At 44.4% G+C, this 14,826-nt stretch overlaps 1 protein-coding gene across 1 annotated transcript in view; it reads right to left on the bottom strand.

The window, feature by feature from the left end:
* ephb2b (eph receptor B2b) overlaps positions 1-14,826 on the bottom strand; it is a 177,231-nt gene that overhangs the window by 19,656 nt on the left and 142,749 nt on the right. Inside the window, exons 6-11 of the mRNA XM_039015883.1 lie at positions 5,199-5,323; positions 4,000-4,162; positions 2,909-3,017; positions 2,564-2,628; positions 907-1,029; positions 503-750 (exon numbers count right to left, since the gene is read on the bottom strand). Of these exons, the coding sequence (XP_038871811.1) occupies positions 503-750; positions 907-1,029; positions 2,564-2,628; positions 2,909-3,017; positions 4,000-4,162; positions 5,199-5,323 (833 nt within the window). The remainder of the gene's footprint in view (positions 1-502; positions 751-906; positions 1,030-2,563; positions 2,629-2,908; positions 3,018-3,999; positions 4,163-5,198; positions 5,324-14,826) is intronic.

Below are 14,826 nucleotides of genomic sequence, written 5' to 3'. Positions count from 1 at the left end.
GCCAGCGCTAGAGGCAGCGTAATATAAATCAATAATTGGACCAGACAGACACTCAGAGAACATTAATACTGCAGCTTGATTGGGTAGAAAATGCTCACTCTAAGGACACGCTCTAAGGCTCACTGACACTATGCTAAGTAAAGAGGAGTTCCACATGATAAATGTTCTGCATGTTAATGTTCACTTGAAACTAGATGGGTTAGCATTAGGATGTGTATTTAGCAGTCATTTCCCAGTGTGTGTGTGTGCGTGTGTGTGTGTGTGTGTGTGTGTGTGTGTGTGTGTGTGTGTGTGTGTGTGTGTGTGTGTGTGTGTGTGTGTGTGTGTGTGTGTGTGTGTGTGTGTGTGTGTGTGTGTGTGTGTGTGTGTGTGTGTGTGTGTGTGAATGTGTGTGTGCGCGTGCATCCGAGTGTCTGCATGTCTTTGTCTACCTGTCTATCTGCATAGCCATTAGTGTTAATATTTGACTCAGTGGGACTATGACAAACAGTGTGTAACTCACTCTGAGGAAGGAGTCCAGTGATCCGTTCTCCATGAACTCAGTGATGATCATGACCGGGGCGCTCTTGGTGACCACACCCTCCAGGTGGATCACATTCGGGTGGTCAAACTGACCCATGATGGACGCTTCAGACAGGAAGTCCCGTCTCTGCTTCTCTGTGTAGCCCGACTTCAGCGTCTTGATGGCCACAAACATCTCCCTCTTGCCTGGGAGCCTCAGGTTCCCACTGCACACCTCCCCGAACTCTCCTACAAGACATAACAGAGAGACAGTTAATGACAGGAGATGTCTGACAGAGGTTACAAACATTCACATTATGAGCCAAAATGTAGTCCCTAATTCATTGGAATACAGACAACATTCAAAATATTTAGTTGTAAAAAATTACTGGCCTTTCTCTTTACCTGCGCCAATGACTTGCTCAATCTTTACAAAAGAGATGTCAATCTCCTTAGCAAACTCCCTCACCGCCTCGTTGGGGTCCTCATATGTAAACGGATCGATATATATCTTCATTCCTGGAGTCACTTGGAAAAAGAAGAAGCCGATATAATTTTGTATTCTGACATACACGCACAAACTCTGCAACCGTGTCCGTATTTAACACTCAGAGTGTGAGTAGCCAATGCAGTATGTTATTATTAGAGAGTCAGAGAGGTTAGTGTTAGTGCAAGGTAGGAACGGTAGGTTTGGCTGGGGGTATCAGGAGTATAATAATCAATGGGCAATGACATGGTATTCCCAGTGAGTTATCGGCAGTGATAAGGCAGGGTAATGTATGTATAAGCGCCATAGTGTCATAGCAGACCATTAACACCCAGGAGAGGCAGCCAGTCACTATACCAGTATTTCTCTCTGCTCCAGAAAATAAATAGGCTTTCTTAAGCTCTGATGCCAGGTAAATTGGCTTAAGGTGGACTTTAAGTGTTCAGTGACTTAAGTGTCCCAGGTTTCAAATCCGATTATTCTTGCTATTACTTCCACCTGCATAGCAGGCCACCTGCATAGCAGACTAAACTGAAGAAGTGTTCAGGAACAGATGGAGAGCCCCTTGAAAGTCCCCAGTCAGAACCCTCCTATCTCTTCCCAATCTATAGAGCGATCCAAAGACCACCCACCAGAGCATGGCAGAGACCACCTGACACAGGGGAGGACAGCCAGGAAAACTGTGACCATCAGTGGGGGGATGAAGACACACACAGGGGAGTGGAATGGTATTATTAGCTGTGAAATGCCCTCAGCCTCTCTGGCAATAATCCCCACTGAATTACACCCTGGAAGAAACAAGTTCTGTAAATACAGCATTTACTGCAGTCTGATTGTATTGATTACACATGGGAAAGCTGTCTATATTGATAAGCCTGGAAAGCGGAAGAGCTAAATAGAAAAATATATAAATTAATAAAACTGAAATAAGCTCAGGGAGGAAATATATCAGACCCTTTCTTTTTTAGCTGACCGACGGAGGGAAAAATGATAAGCCATAAACTCCCAGAGAGAGCCAAACGAGTTTAAATTGCAGCTCCTGAGCTCCAACTTGAAGATTCATTTCTGTTTCATGGAACTCTGGGCCAACATTGAAAACAAAATAATTAATAAAGGCCTTTTCTTCACAATCTCCTTAGAATTGTTCAGCAATGGCAAAAGGTGTGCGTGGTATTAGCATGTTAATGGACTTAACAAGCTATGAGAAGACTAAATGCTATTTCCACAACAATGGAATTAGTTGACTATGAAAGGAGACCATACAGCCAACACACACTTGTACACAAGCTATGTTGGGATAAATCCTAGCATGAAGACGGTTGAAGAAAACAAGAGACAAGATTACCAATGGAGAGGTGAGTAGAAGCACACGGTTGGGAGGTAGCCAAGGACACTAGAGTGCCAGGTGGTAGCCATGGAGACAGGTGTGTGAGGCAGCAGAGGGTTGAACGTTAGCCATGGAGACGACTGTGTGAGCCGGTAGCCATGGAGACAGGTGTGTGTGTGTGTGTGTTAGCAAGAGTGTGGGGGAGGTGCAAACAGTCACAGAGTGAGAGTGAGGGCTGGGTTACTCACTGTGGCCACTGGTGTAGTGCTGCAGCTTGTCTGTGTACTCTGAGTCTGCTCGGTCAAAGCCACGCCTCCTGGGAGAAAGACAAAGAGCTATAGCGCTGGCCCAGGGAGGGGGTGTGGTCTATGCACCAGGCCTACCCGCTCCACAGCTAGCTAATGACCACTAAACACAACCAGCCTATAAACTATAAACCCCACCTTAACAAGCCACAGGACCCATTAAAGTACAGTAACGAAGTAGGGGAGAAACAAAAAACACTAAAGCGAATGTGTCTAATCTGGCTGGCTTGTTTGACTGTTTTGTGATATGCGGCATTGGTTGGCTGGACTGATGCATGAATGACTCACCGGTTGCAGACGATGACGATGACAATCACTGCGATGAGGAAGACCAGACCTGCAGCTGCAGAGCCGATGATAAGAGGCAGCTTCTCCTGAATGCTGGTGTTGTACTCCTCTGTGATTAGACAAACACACACAAACACACCATCACACACTGGAACATATGGGCCAGTATCTGAGCAAATGCATTTGGAGCAAACAGTGGGTGACAGACAGACAGACGGTTGGAGAGACCAATGGGCATCTTGGTTGGCAGCACAAGACCTCTCTCCAAAGCCCACTGAGCGGGCTCAAATGCCAGCGATATGGCCGCCCGCTCGTCTGGAACTGAGAGAGCGTGTTTGGGAGAGACCCAGCTCCCTTCCCTCCAGAGCGTTGCCAAACACAGGGAATCCAGCATGGCAGTAGGCACATAATCTCATAACACCACCCCAGGTCCTGACTGCTCTGTCTGGGGTGGAGACTGGGGAGGGCTGTGTCATGGGTTGTGTCACAGGGTGGTACTGTATGCATCAAACTGTAATGCTGGGTTATCTTTTGTCTGGCAGCGTGCTGGCTGCTTGCCGTGGAGGAGAAGAGAGCAAAGGAGAGATCAGGCTAATGATGGCCCTCGGCACTGCAGGTAATGAGATGTTTAGAGAACACCCAGGTCGCTGTGCTAACATCAGATGAGCTGCTTAGGAGCCAGGGGAGAAGCTAATCTGCCAAGCACTGTCCTTCTATACAGATTAGACACTTTAACCTGATGTATGGTTTACATTAGGCCACGCTTAATCAAGTACAGTAAACTACAAAAACGTCTACATTCATGCATTACCTATCTTATTCAATGGCACAAAATAACTTCCCTGTGAGTTCTGCTGAGAAGATAATGAATGAAATCCACATAAATAAAACAATGGGTGTACACATTGTTGGAGAGTTGTCTTGTAGAACGCATCTCAGACCATTTCCCCATCAACATCCTTGTGTCTGTTGGGTCATTATGTCTATGTTGTAATGGTCCAGGTTGGGTTGATGGGCCATGCATGGGATGTGATAACTCTGCATCTCTCTATGCTCTATCTGAGCTGAGGGAATGTTAGCTGCACCCTCACCCTCAGTCATGGTTTGGAAGTAGAGCTTGCCGCTGTAGCGGCCAAATCCGGCCACGGTCCGGGCACGAACCAGGAACACATAGATCGCGCCTGGTTTGAGACCGCGGATGACCACTGTGTTGGTCTGGCTCTTTATGATGGTTGAGTTGTACTCTGTCTGGTCCTGAGAGAGTAGAAAAGAAAGAGGGAGGAATATAAATCAGTGCCATCCACAGAACAATTACCATTCGCATGCATTAATTTAGTGCCTTAGATAAATAGGCTGATGATCAAAGTAACTAAGATAGAGACTCAAATGTTTCTAACACTGATGTATCTATTTGATCAAGCAGAATGAACAGAGAATGAAAAGCAACAGCCGGAGGCAGAAAGGATGGCAGTTTCAGGTCAGCTAGAATTAGTTTGTTTGAGCTGTGTGTTCTGACGATCAGTGCAACTTTTCATTGCCACACCGGTTCATTCTCTCCACAAAGCTGACAGGTCTGTCTGGAAGAGGAGACTAAAACTGTGCCGGCTGCTGCCTTAGACCAATCACTCAGCAGCATGATTACAGTTGTGAGTTCTAAGCCACGGCAGGGGCCGGAACAATTGTTTTGACAGCTCTCCTCAGCAGTGTCTGAGAAAATAATTAGACTAAAAAGTGGAGCAGCATGGTGCGCAGTCACAGAGGAGTCCTCTTTGAACGTTGTGTGTGTGTGTGTGTTCTGGTCTGCTTGTATCTAAGTGTGTGAGCATGTGTTTGCGTGTGGTAGTATTTGTGACCGACCGACCGCCTTGACAGACAGACTCCTGTCTGTCAAATTTATTGTGAGAAAGTATGCTGTCTGTTGAATACTATTTTTATGGCAGTCAACGCTCCATTGTTTCAACCGCAAATCTCTCTGGAGGGCTGAGAGCGGTTTCCTTTCCCATTGACTGACCGTGATTATAATTGAAAGGGATCAAGCAGAAGTTGTGCGCGGGATTCAGAAGCTATGTCTGCCTGCCTCAGTGAACACACTGTACACCAACAGGCAAAGATGTTCTGAATTTCAATTTGATAAAAAATGAGAGCTCGTTTTGCAGTCAGTGGATACCTTATTTGGCCCTGCTGAGCTGAAGGACGGGCAGACTCAATTATATCTTCATGTGTGTCTGTGTACATGGAGCTGAGATAGAGCAGACTGTTTGTTAATGGGTAGTGTGCAGTGGGTACCTACCTTCTCATAGTACTGCAGTTCATAGTCCAGAATGACTCCATTGGGCTGGTCTGGTTGAGACCAGGACAGAGTGATGCTGTCCACAGTACGACTGATCTGGTGCATGATGGACACTGTCGACGGAGCTGCAGAGAGAGTAATAGATAGAACGTGAGAGATATACAGACACAGAGGGAAAGAAGGAAAGTGCATAACAAAAAAAATGTAGCATCAAAACATTCAGTCACAACGAATAGCTCTGAATCATAGATCTGAATCATATAATTAGTTCAGAATCATAGATCTGAATCATATAATTAGTTCAGAATCATAGCTCTGAATCAAATAATTAGTTCAGAATCATGGATCTGAATCATATAATTAGTTCAGAAACATAGATCTGAATCCTAAAATCTCATCAAACAGATATCAAACAGATGCCTACTTCACTGAACTATGTAACGCCATAGTAATAGTGATATGTTGATAGTTGTTCTCATCGTGACCAGACATGCACTGCATGTAGACAGGTCACAACACACATCATTTGAGGGGACTTTCCAGCACTGATTCAGTACTATTTCCATGATTAATCCGTGCTTCCCACACTGTCAGGGTGTGAGCGTAGTGTTTGTCCGTCTGGCTGGCTAGCAATCATTCCCCTGGCCGCATCCTCCTAGCAAGACAAATTGCGGAGCAAGCCCATTTTGTAAGGCACATAAAACCAGAGAAAATCACCATAACCACAAGTATGCAATACACAATCGTCATTTAGTTTTTTTCAGCCTTCTATTTGTGTAATTGCAGTCTATGTTTACGCATATTTCTTGTGGATGACAACTTAATGCACACTAGTAAACGGTTTGAAAGTGCAAGGACAAGAGTCATGGTCATGGTGGAAAGATATAGAGAATTATAGCATTTATTTTAATCACATAATATGTGGTAATCACTGTGTAGGAATAAGCCAGATCCTTTCAGCAGTAGTTGAGCCGTAAAGGACTGTTGAGTGGGTAGGGTTGTTGGCTGCTTTTATTCTAACAAAACCAAAAGGACAAAACTTGCAACTTTCTTTTTGGTAAGGCTAAAGGGTCAGGGAAGGGCATGCTATCCACGCGCCCTCATACAGCCATTAACATTAGTTCAGGGTGCCGTGGATCACAGTGAAGATAATGCAGAAGGTTAAAGCGCTGTCTGGGGCTGGGAAGGCAGGATTTATGGGCCCTGGGCCTCAGCTGCACACACGGCCCTCAGCCAGCAACACAGTGGCTCCCCAGAGCCCCAGCCATAAAGACAGAGGCCGCCCCAGCAGCACGCACTCTCCATGGAAAATCCACTGACTGGAAAACCCTCCCATCCTCCCTCACTCGGCCCCACCCGCCATTATCTCGGAATCTAGGGGAGTGTGTGTAGTTAATATCTCATATATAAATCTCAGTGTTCATTTATTTTGTTGTAGTTCATGTAACAAAATGCTGCTAATTGCTGATGCTATCCACCACGCCATAAAAGCGCATTTCAGATGGGGTTTGGATTAAAATGCACATGTTCAGTACTGTAGTGTAAAGCCCATAACAGATCCCAGTGACCAGTGTGCTGTAAGACATGATGATGGAGAGGGCATTTTATGGCCTATTCATTCTCACCAACGTGTCAGCCTTGCTTCACATGCCCTCTGACCCCAACAGAAGCCTCCATACAAGGACACTAATCATGAGATACTGTCTAAACAGGGATGTCCCCATATGCCATCGGCCTTAAACATAAAGCGTGTACAGATAATTAATAGGCAGCCTGTAGTTTCATCTCCTGCAGCACTTGCACAAAGATAGCCTGCGATTCTGACCTAAGCATACATCATCCTCTTCAGAGAGACCCAAAGGAGACTGGAATACTCACAGGCATCTCTTCAATCTCACTGTCCATTGACTTTGTTTGCAGTCACAAGACAGCTTAATAAGACAAATAGGCACTATACCGGGAACTCAGGAATATTACAGATGTACATATATTCAGGACTGCATGCCACTTGCTTTTTTGTCCATTGCATTTCCAGTAGACAAGCAGTGTAGCCATCTCTGGCAACCTAATCCCAGGCAGGGCAAACAGACAAAGGCAGAGTATGTCTTCATGTACAGAGGATGGACACATGCCAACTTAAAATCTGTCCAAGAAGGACATTGTGGTATCCTCCACTGGAAGGATGTCTTTCAGACTGCAGCATGAAAGATGAAATATCTGTATCTCACCAAACATAACTATTGAGGAAGAACTAAACACGACAACAGAGACTAAAGATGACGAAAGCCCTACTGTTACTGGTGATAAAAATGTGTGTGGCGTGTGGACTGTACTGCAATAATGGTATAATTTTCCACTTGATACGCCAAAGCATAGAGAGGGCTAACAACAGAGTCTCTGCCATGAGGAGGGTGATAATCACCAGCTAGTAAAATATATAGTAAAATAGTCATGGTGAAGCATTCCAAATAATTGCTGCTTGCAACGGTACAGCGATGAGGACTATTTATCTAGAATCCTAGGTGTTTAACTTTTTCCTGGCAAGCCATGTGAGCTGACACACTAGAATGATCATCCAGCACAAAAGAGGGTTCAGAGGGAGCGTGAGTCTGTGAACAAACTCATCAGGAACAGATAACGTTTGCATTATTTTATCTCAACTACATCCAGGCCCAGAGTTTCTGAATAACATCCCAACATTTTGGAAGGTAAACCAACAATACCGTGTTATCTGTAGATGGGAGGGTTGTGGAGGGTTTAGAAGAGAGGGTTTACATGAGAGACCCTCAGGCGACACATGCTGAACGCGGAACGAGAGAGCTCAGTTTGTTGTTTTTGTAAAGTTTTGACAGTGTTTCCTCGCAAAGTTTGGTTTATATACTTTTTTTGGATCCCGTGATGCGGTTAGCCTCAGTTGCAGTGACCACTACTATCTGTCCAGACCAAAAACTCTGAAGTTGTTTGGCGTAGCTAGCTACTAGACTAGCAGGTAGCTATCAAGCTAGCAGGGTATTCCAAGAATAGCTTGAATACATCCAGCGATGCTGTTAGCCCTTGTGGCTGGGAAGTGTCCCAGGCGTGTGGTTATATTCCCTGCTGCCTGTTGCTGTTTCCCTGCGACCTGACCTGGCTGGAACTGCGTGGTATATCTAAGAACATCAGTCGACGCTGTCACCATGCCACCTAAAACTGCAGAGGACAGTGTTTCTCAAGCACAGGTGAAAGATGTGCTAGAGAACCACCTGCCAACCCCTCTTTTACGCTACTGCTACTCTCTGTTTATCATATATGCATAGTCACTTTAACCATATCTACATGTACATACTACCTCAATCAGCCCGACTAACCGGTGCCTGTATGTAGCCTCGCTACTGTTATAGCCTCGCTACTGTATATAGCCTCACTACTGTTATTTTTCACTGTCTTTTTACTGTTGTTTTTATTTCTTTACTTACCTATTGTTCACCTAATACATTTGTTGCACTGTTGGTTAGAGCCTGTAAGTAAGAATTTCACTGTAAGGTCTACACCTGTTGTATTCGGAGCACGTGACAAATAAACTTTGATTTTATTTGATCCCCTGCCATAAAAATTCAATAAAAAGACCAACAACAATTCTTTTTACCAGGAGCTGTTTCAATAGCAGGAGAATAGCTTCAAGAGCTTTGTCTAAATATTGGTGGATACAACAAACACAATAATGGACGATCTGACCAGAAAAGTTCAAATGGTTGAATTCTAACCCAGGGAGAGCTTGAAGTGATGAAGCAGGACTGCAGCAAGATGGACATTAACTGTACGACCACGAGAAACGACATCAGCACTGTCTATAAATCTATGTTAACAATTATAGGGAAACAGGATTATCTAGAAGGACAATCAAGGTGAAATAACATTGTTCTGGATGGAATCACCAGTGTCTCCACATGAGACCTGGACTGATTCTGAGGAGAAATTGAGGAAAATGATAACTGAAAAGCTGATGATGGATCACAGGGAGATTGAGCTGGAGCGCACCAAGAGGACTGGAAAAAACCTCCAGTCCAGGTGACAGACCCAGGTTGATAGTGGTAAAGTTCCTGAGGTTCGAGGACAAGGTGGGTGTTCTGGAGAAAACCTTTTACTGGTTCTAACAGTCGACCAATCAGCTTGCTGCCGGCTTTTAGAAAACTTTTGGAAAAATGGTGTTTGACCAGATACAATGCGACACTACATGACCAAAATATGTGGACACCGGCTCGTCGAACATCTCATTCCAAAATCATGGCCATTTAATATGGAGTTGTCCCCTCTTTGTTGCTATAACAGCCTCCACTCTTCTGGGAAGGCTTTCCACTAGATGTTGGAACATTGCTGAGGGGACTTGCTTCAATTCAGCTACAAGAGCACTAGTGAGGTCCGGCACTGATGTTGAGCAATTACGCTTGGCTCGCAGTCTGCGTTCCAATTCGTCCCAAAGGTGTTTGATTGGGGTGGAGGTCAGGGCTCTGTGCAGGCCAGTCGGGTTCTTGCACACCGATCTCGACAAAACCATATCTATATGGACATCGCTTTGTGTATGGGGGCATTGTCATGCTGAAAAGGGCCTTCCCAAACTGTTGCACAGAATCGTCTAGAATATCATTGAATGCTGTAGCGTTAAGATGTCCCTTTACTGGAACTAAGGGGCTTAGCCTGAACCATGAAAAACAGCCCCAGACCATTATTCCTCCTCCACCAAACTTTACAGTTGGCACTATGCATTTGAGCAGGTAGCGTTCTCCTGGCATCCGCCAAACCCAGAATCGTCCGTCGGACTGCCAGATGGTAAAGCGTGATTCATCACTTCAGAGAACGCGTTTCCACAGCTCCCGAGTCCAATGTCGGCGAGCTTTACACCACTCCAGCCGATGCTTGGCATTGCGCATGGTAATCTTAGGCTTGTGTGCGGCTGCTCGGCCATGGAAACCCATTTCATTAAGTTATTGTGCTGAAGTTGATTCCAGAGGCAGTTTGGAACTCGGTAGTGAGTGTTGCAACCAAGGACAGACGATTTTTACACGTTACGTGCTTCAGCACTCGGCGGTCCTGTTCTGTGAGCTTACAGTTGCCTGGGGCAGCTCTAGCAGTACAGAAATTAGACAAACTGACTTGTTGGAAGTCACTGAGCTCTTCAGTAAGGCCATTCTGTTGCCAATGTTTGTCTATGGAGATTGCATGGCTGTGTGTTCGATTTTATACACCTGTCAGCAACGGGTGTAGCTGAAATAGCTGAATCCACTCATTTGAAGGGGTGTCCACATACGTTTGTACATATATTGTTTTTTTGTTTGGACAAATGAACAACAGACTACTTACTATCATGTTTATAGGAAAGGGCACTCAACATGTAGGCCTACTGCACTGACACAAATTACTGATGATTGGCTGAAAGAAATTGATAATAAGAAGATTGTGGGAGCTGTATTTTTAGACTTCAGTGCAGCCTTTGATATTATTGACCATAACATGTCATTGGAAACATGTATAGGTTATGGCTTTCCATCCTCTGTCATATCATTGGTTGAGAGCTGAGCTATCTATCCAATAGAACACAGAGGGTTTCTTTAATGGAAGCTTCTCCAATGTAAAACATATAAAGTGTAGTATTCTGGAAGGCAGCTAGCGGTCTTGGCCATTTACTGTTCTCTATTTTTACTGATGATCTACCAACAGCATTAAAAGCATCAAAGCCTGTGTGTCCATGTAGGCTGATGACTCAACCACATCTAGTGAAATCACTGCAACCCTAAACAAAGAGTTGCATCAGTTTTGGAATGGGTGGCTAGTAATAAACTAGTCCTCTACCCATCTAAAACTAAAAGCATTGTATTTGGTACAAATATTTCCCTATGATCTCAGTTCTAGACCTCTCAATCTGGTAATGAATGACATGACGGTTAAGCAAGGTGAGGGGACTAAACTTCTTGATGTCACCTTAAGACTGTAAATTGTCATGGTCAAGGCATATTGATGAAATTGTTGTAAAGATGGGGCGAGGTCTGTCGGTGATAAAGAGATTCTCAGCATTGTTAACACCACAGTTGACCAAACAAGTCCTGCAGGCTTTAGTTTTATCTACGTAAATACTGACTATTGCCTGGTGATATTGTCAAGTGCTGTCAAGAAGGAGCTAGAAAACGTGCAGCTGGCCCAGAACAGTGCAGCACGTCTTGCCCTTCAATCTACACAGAGGGCTTATGTCAACCGTATGCATGTCAGTCTCTCTTGGTTCAAAGTAGAGGAGAGACATACTAGAAGCATTGTATTTGTTTCTGTCTGATCTGACAGACATACTTACCCCACCATACATGCCATCAGGGCACAGTCCACAAATCCAGAATGAATTCAAGGCAACACACAATAGAGCAATGATCACATGGAACCCTCTTCCTTCTCAAATGACTCAAGCAAACAGCAAAATTTGCTTTAAAAAAACCCTAATAAAACAACACAACACCTCTCCCCTATCTGACCTAAATAACTCTTAAGCACGTGGATATGTACTGATGTGTGGGTAACTGTCAGTAATGAGGTTAACTGGGCCGACAGGTAGCCTAGTGGTTAGAGCTTTGGACTAGTAACCGAAAGGTTGCAAGATTGAATCCCTGAGCTGACAAGGTAAAAATCTGTCGTTCTGCCCCTGAACAAGGCAGTTAACCCACTGTTCCTAGGCTGTCATTGAAAATATTAATTTGTTCTTAACTGACTTGCCTAGTTAAATAATTAAATTAAATTAAATTGTCAGTAATGAGGGTAACTTTCAGTATGTACCATTTTGGTTCTATTGTTCTCTTTTTAAATGTGTGTAGTTCAGTCCTTAAGCTGTTCTTGTTTATTCATGTTCTGTATTATGTCACGTTGTTTTGTGTGGACCCCAGGGAGAGTAGCTTCAGCAACAGCTAATGGGGATCCTAATAAAATACTAAATACTAAAGGTAGTGTATTACTGTAAGTAGTATTGGCAGTGCTGTTTAATGTGAAAGTGTAGTGAGTTCCTGTAAAGCCCTTGGATCTGATAAAAGACATTGAGGCTTCGGGCTCTATTCTAGCATGACGCTCCGGCTGGGGCCCAGTAACAAAATATAAAAGGCTCTATTTTGTGCAACATCCCAATAGATGTTTTACTGTTGTGTTTGAACACCTACTGTAGTAACTTCCATAATCAATCAAAGATGGGCTTTACAGAGTTATTAAATCCATGCCAATGTAATGGGGCATGCTTTTGAAAACACAGAGAATCAATTTCCTCAGGCCACTGATCGATCCCATGTACATCCTCTACCCAGTCTACTCTTTGTTCTATACTCTTCTATTCTGCTACACTCATTTGGTGGGCTTTACCTTCCTCCCTCCCCTGCATGTGTCCCTCCCTCCCTCTCTCCCCCCTCCTCCCTGTCTTCCCCCAAGAATGCTGGTCCCCTTTCAGCTCAGCCTATTGATTCTGTTCCCTTCTGAGCTTGATGGGCATCTTCATTAAGCGAGCTGGTGGACTGAGACCAGGATGCAGGATGGGAGAGGCACAGGAGAGGGCCCCCCTGCCCATCACATCTCACCCTGCTTGGGCCTGGACAGGGCCTGGGTCTGGGTGCAGGACCACGTTGGCCAGCTGGAGCTTCTGCCACCACAGAGACAGAGAAGCAGCAGCCATTACAGAGCCATGCTCCGAGGGGTGGGTGGCACAGTCATTATAGTAATCACAGTTGCAGTTTGTGGTTGGGAGAGACAATGCCACTTCAAGTGATTTCCCCTTTCTCCCTTTGTTCCCCTTCCCATCTTTAAAACCCTGCACTATTACAATGAAAATCTAGTGAAATGCCAAAGTCTGCTAAAAAAAAACAAGGTTGGAGAGACAGAACAGTCAACCTTCTATCTTGGTTGTTGAATCTGGGAAAGTGACTTGGATTTAGGACTTCTCTTTGAATATCTGACTTGCCAATATGCAGCATGGTCAATGACCATGTGGCTATGATTTGATTTGAGGTTCTAGTGCAGGGAGAAATGCTATGATTTGGGGGATAGCGAGAACAGATCAGCCCTCGTAAATCCCTGTCCCCTTTCACAGTAAAACTATATTTCCTCCACGGCACCGTCTCTCCCAATGGGCCAGCCAGCTGCTCCTCCACCATGCAGTCAGGCAGCCTCCTAAACAGGCTGTTGGTGCTGCCTGCACTCTCTCTCCCTCCGACTGCTCTCCGTTTACGAGGCATGCTTCGAGAGCTCTTAAAGGGGGAGGCCTGTATTTGCATATACTTTTGGCACGCTGGCAGCCGGCCCTGTTCCCCATCTGCAATGAATTGTGGGTTTTTACGTCTCCAAAGAGTTTCCAATGCAGTAAAGCTACACAAGCAAGATTTCAGTTCATCAAGCTTTAAACCATCTGCGCTGGAAAAGATTGGGGCCTTAATGCACTCGTACACAAACATCTAATTTTAAAATAGGCACTCCAGGGGCTTAAGAAGTTTCAGATGCTTACAGGGAGGTTAGATCTAATCTAAGCACACTATGCCACCAAGTAGTTCTGCTCACCCAAGACCTGAAGCAGAGACTGGGAGAGGAGTGAGGGGACAGTGTTAAGTGAAAAGGTGGGAACTCTCTCTGCAGTCACTTGGCAGCCACTGGTAGCAATACAATACATGTACTCTGCTGGGCTTGGGCCTGATTGGTTATTCAGTCTGCGCATCAAAGCTCTGACTCACAGGCTCTAGCATAGCCACAGTTAGTTTATTCTGCATTCCGATTTTCTGTATCTGGCTCCTGAACCGGCTTCTTCAGGAGATAGTTGAGTGAGCAGGGGTCACTAAATCTGAAGAACCGCAAAAAGGTTCTACTACTACTTTTATTGTAAAAGAATCAGTTCTATGAGTTTGAGTTTCTTTTGTCAAGTGAATAAGACACTTTTGACCTTAAAAGAGTGTAGGCCTTCAGAAGATCCTGAGCGGATGCTATAATACAACACCATTGTCCTGGATAATCTACTGTGTACCGGACATTGAAAGACTGGATACAGAACATTTGCTGTAGTTGCACTGCACATACATTAACTTTTGTTACCCACTTATACATTTCTTATCTGCATTTACAGATAAGGATTTACTATATGACACACAATGGCCAGGATTTAAAATAGTTGATCTCAGCTTGAACTCAATTTACTTAAAACCTCAGAGTGAATCATGGGAAAGATATGTGCATGTAACTCGTGATCTTAGAGATTGACCTCACCTATGTCACACTGAAAGGGAAGACAATATTTGAAAGGACACCAAGGTTGTTGAGGTAAAGAAAGCGGTCCCTCAGATTCCAAGAAAAACTATTTTAAAGTTTAAATTGAACAATAGTGACTTTGTTTTTTTCCAGTGTGAATCATTATGTCAATATTGAATTTTCTACACTTTTCTAGGTAGGCATCACGCTTCTGTAAACAAAATAGATAATTGCTTCAACATTTTTTACAGTGGTGTGTCTGTGGTGTGTCTGAGTCGACACAGACATGCGCCTCTTTTTGTGTATGTGTGTGTCTGTGAAGTGTGTGTATGTGTGTGTCTGTGAAGTGTATGTATGTGTGTGTGTGTATGAGTCAGTATGTACTCACATACAGTACCATCTC

Source organism: Salvelinus namaycush, chromosome 20 (assembly GCF_016432855.1).
Source record: "Salvelinus namaycush isolate Seneca chromosome 20, SaNama_1.0, whole genome shotgun sequence".
Lineage (NCBI taxonomy): Eukaryota > Metazoa > Chordata > Actinopteri > Salmoniformes > Salmonidae > Salvelinus > Salvelinus namaycush.
The sequence above is the reverse complement of the archived record's forward strand: the minus strand, read 5'-3'. Positions and strand labels throughout refer to the sequence as shown.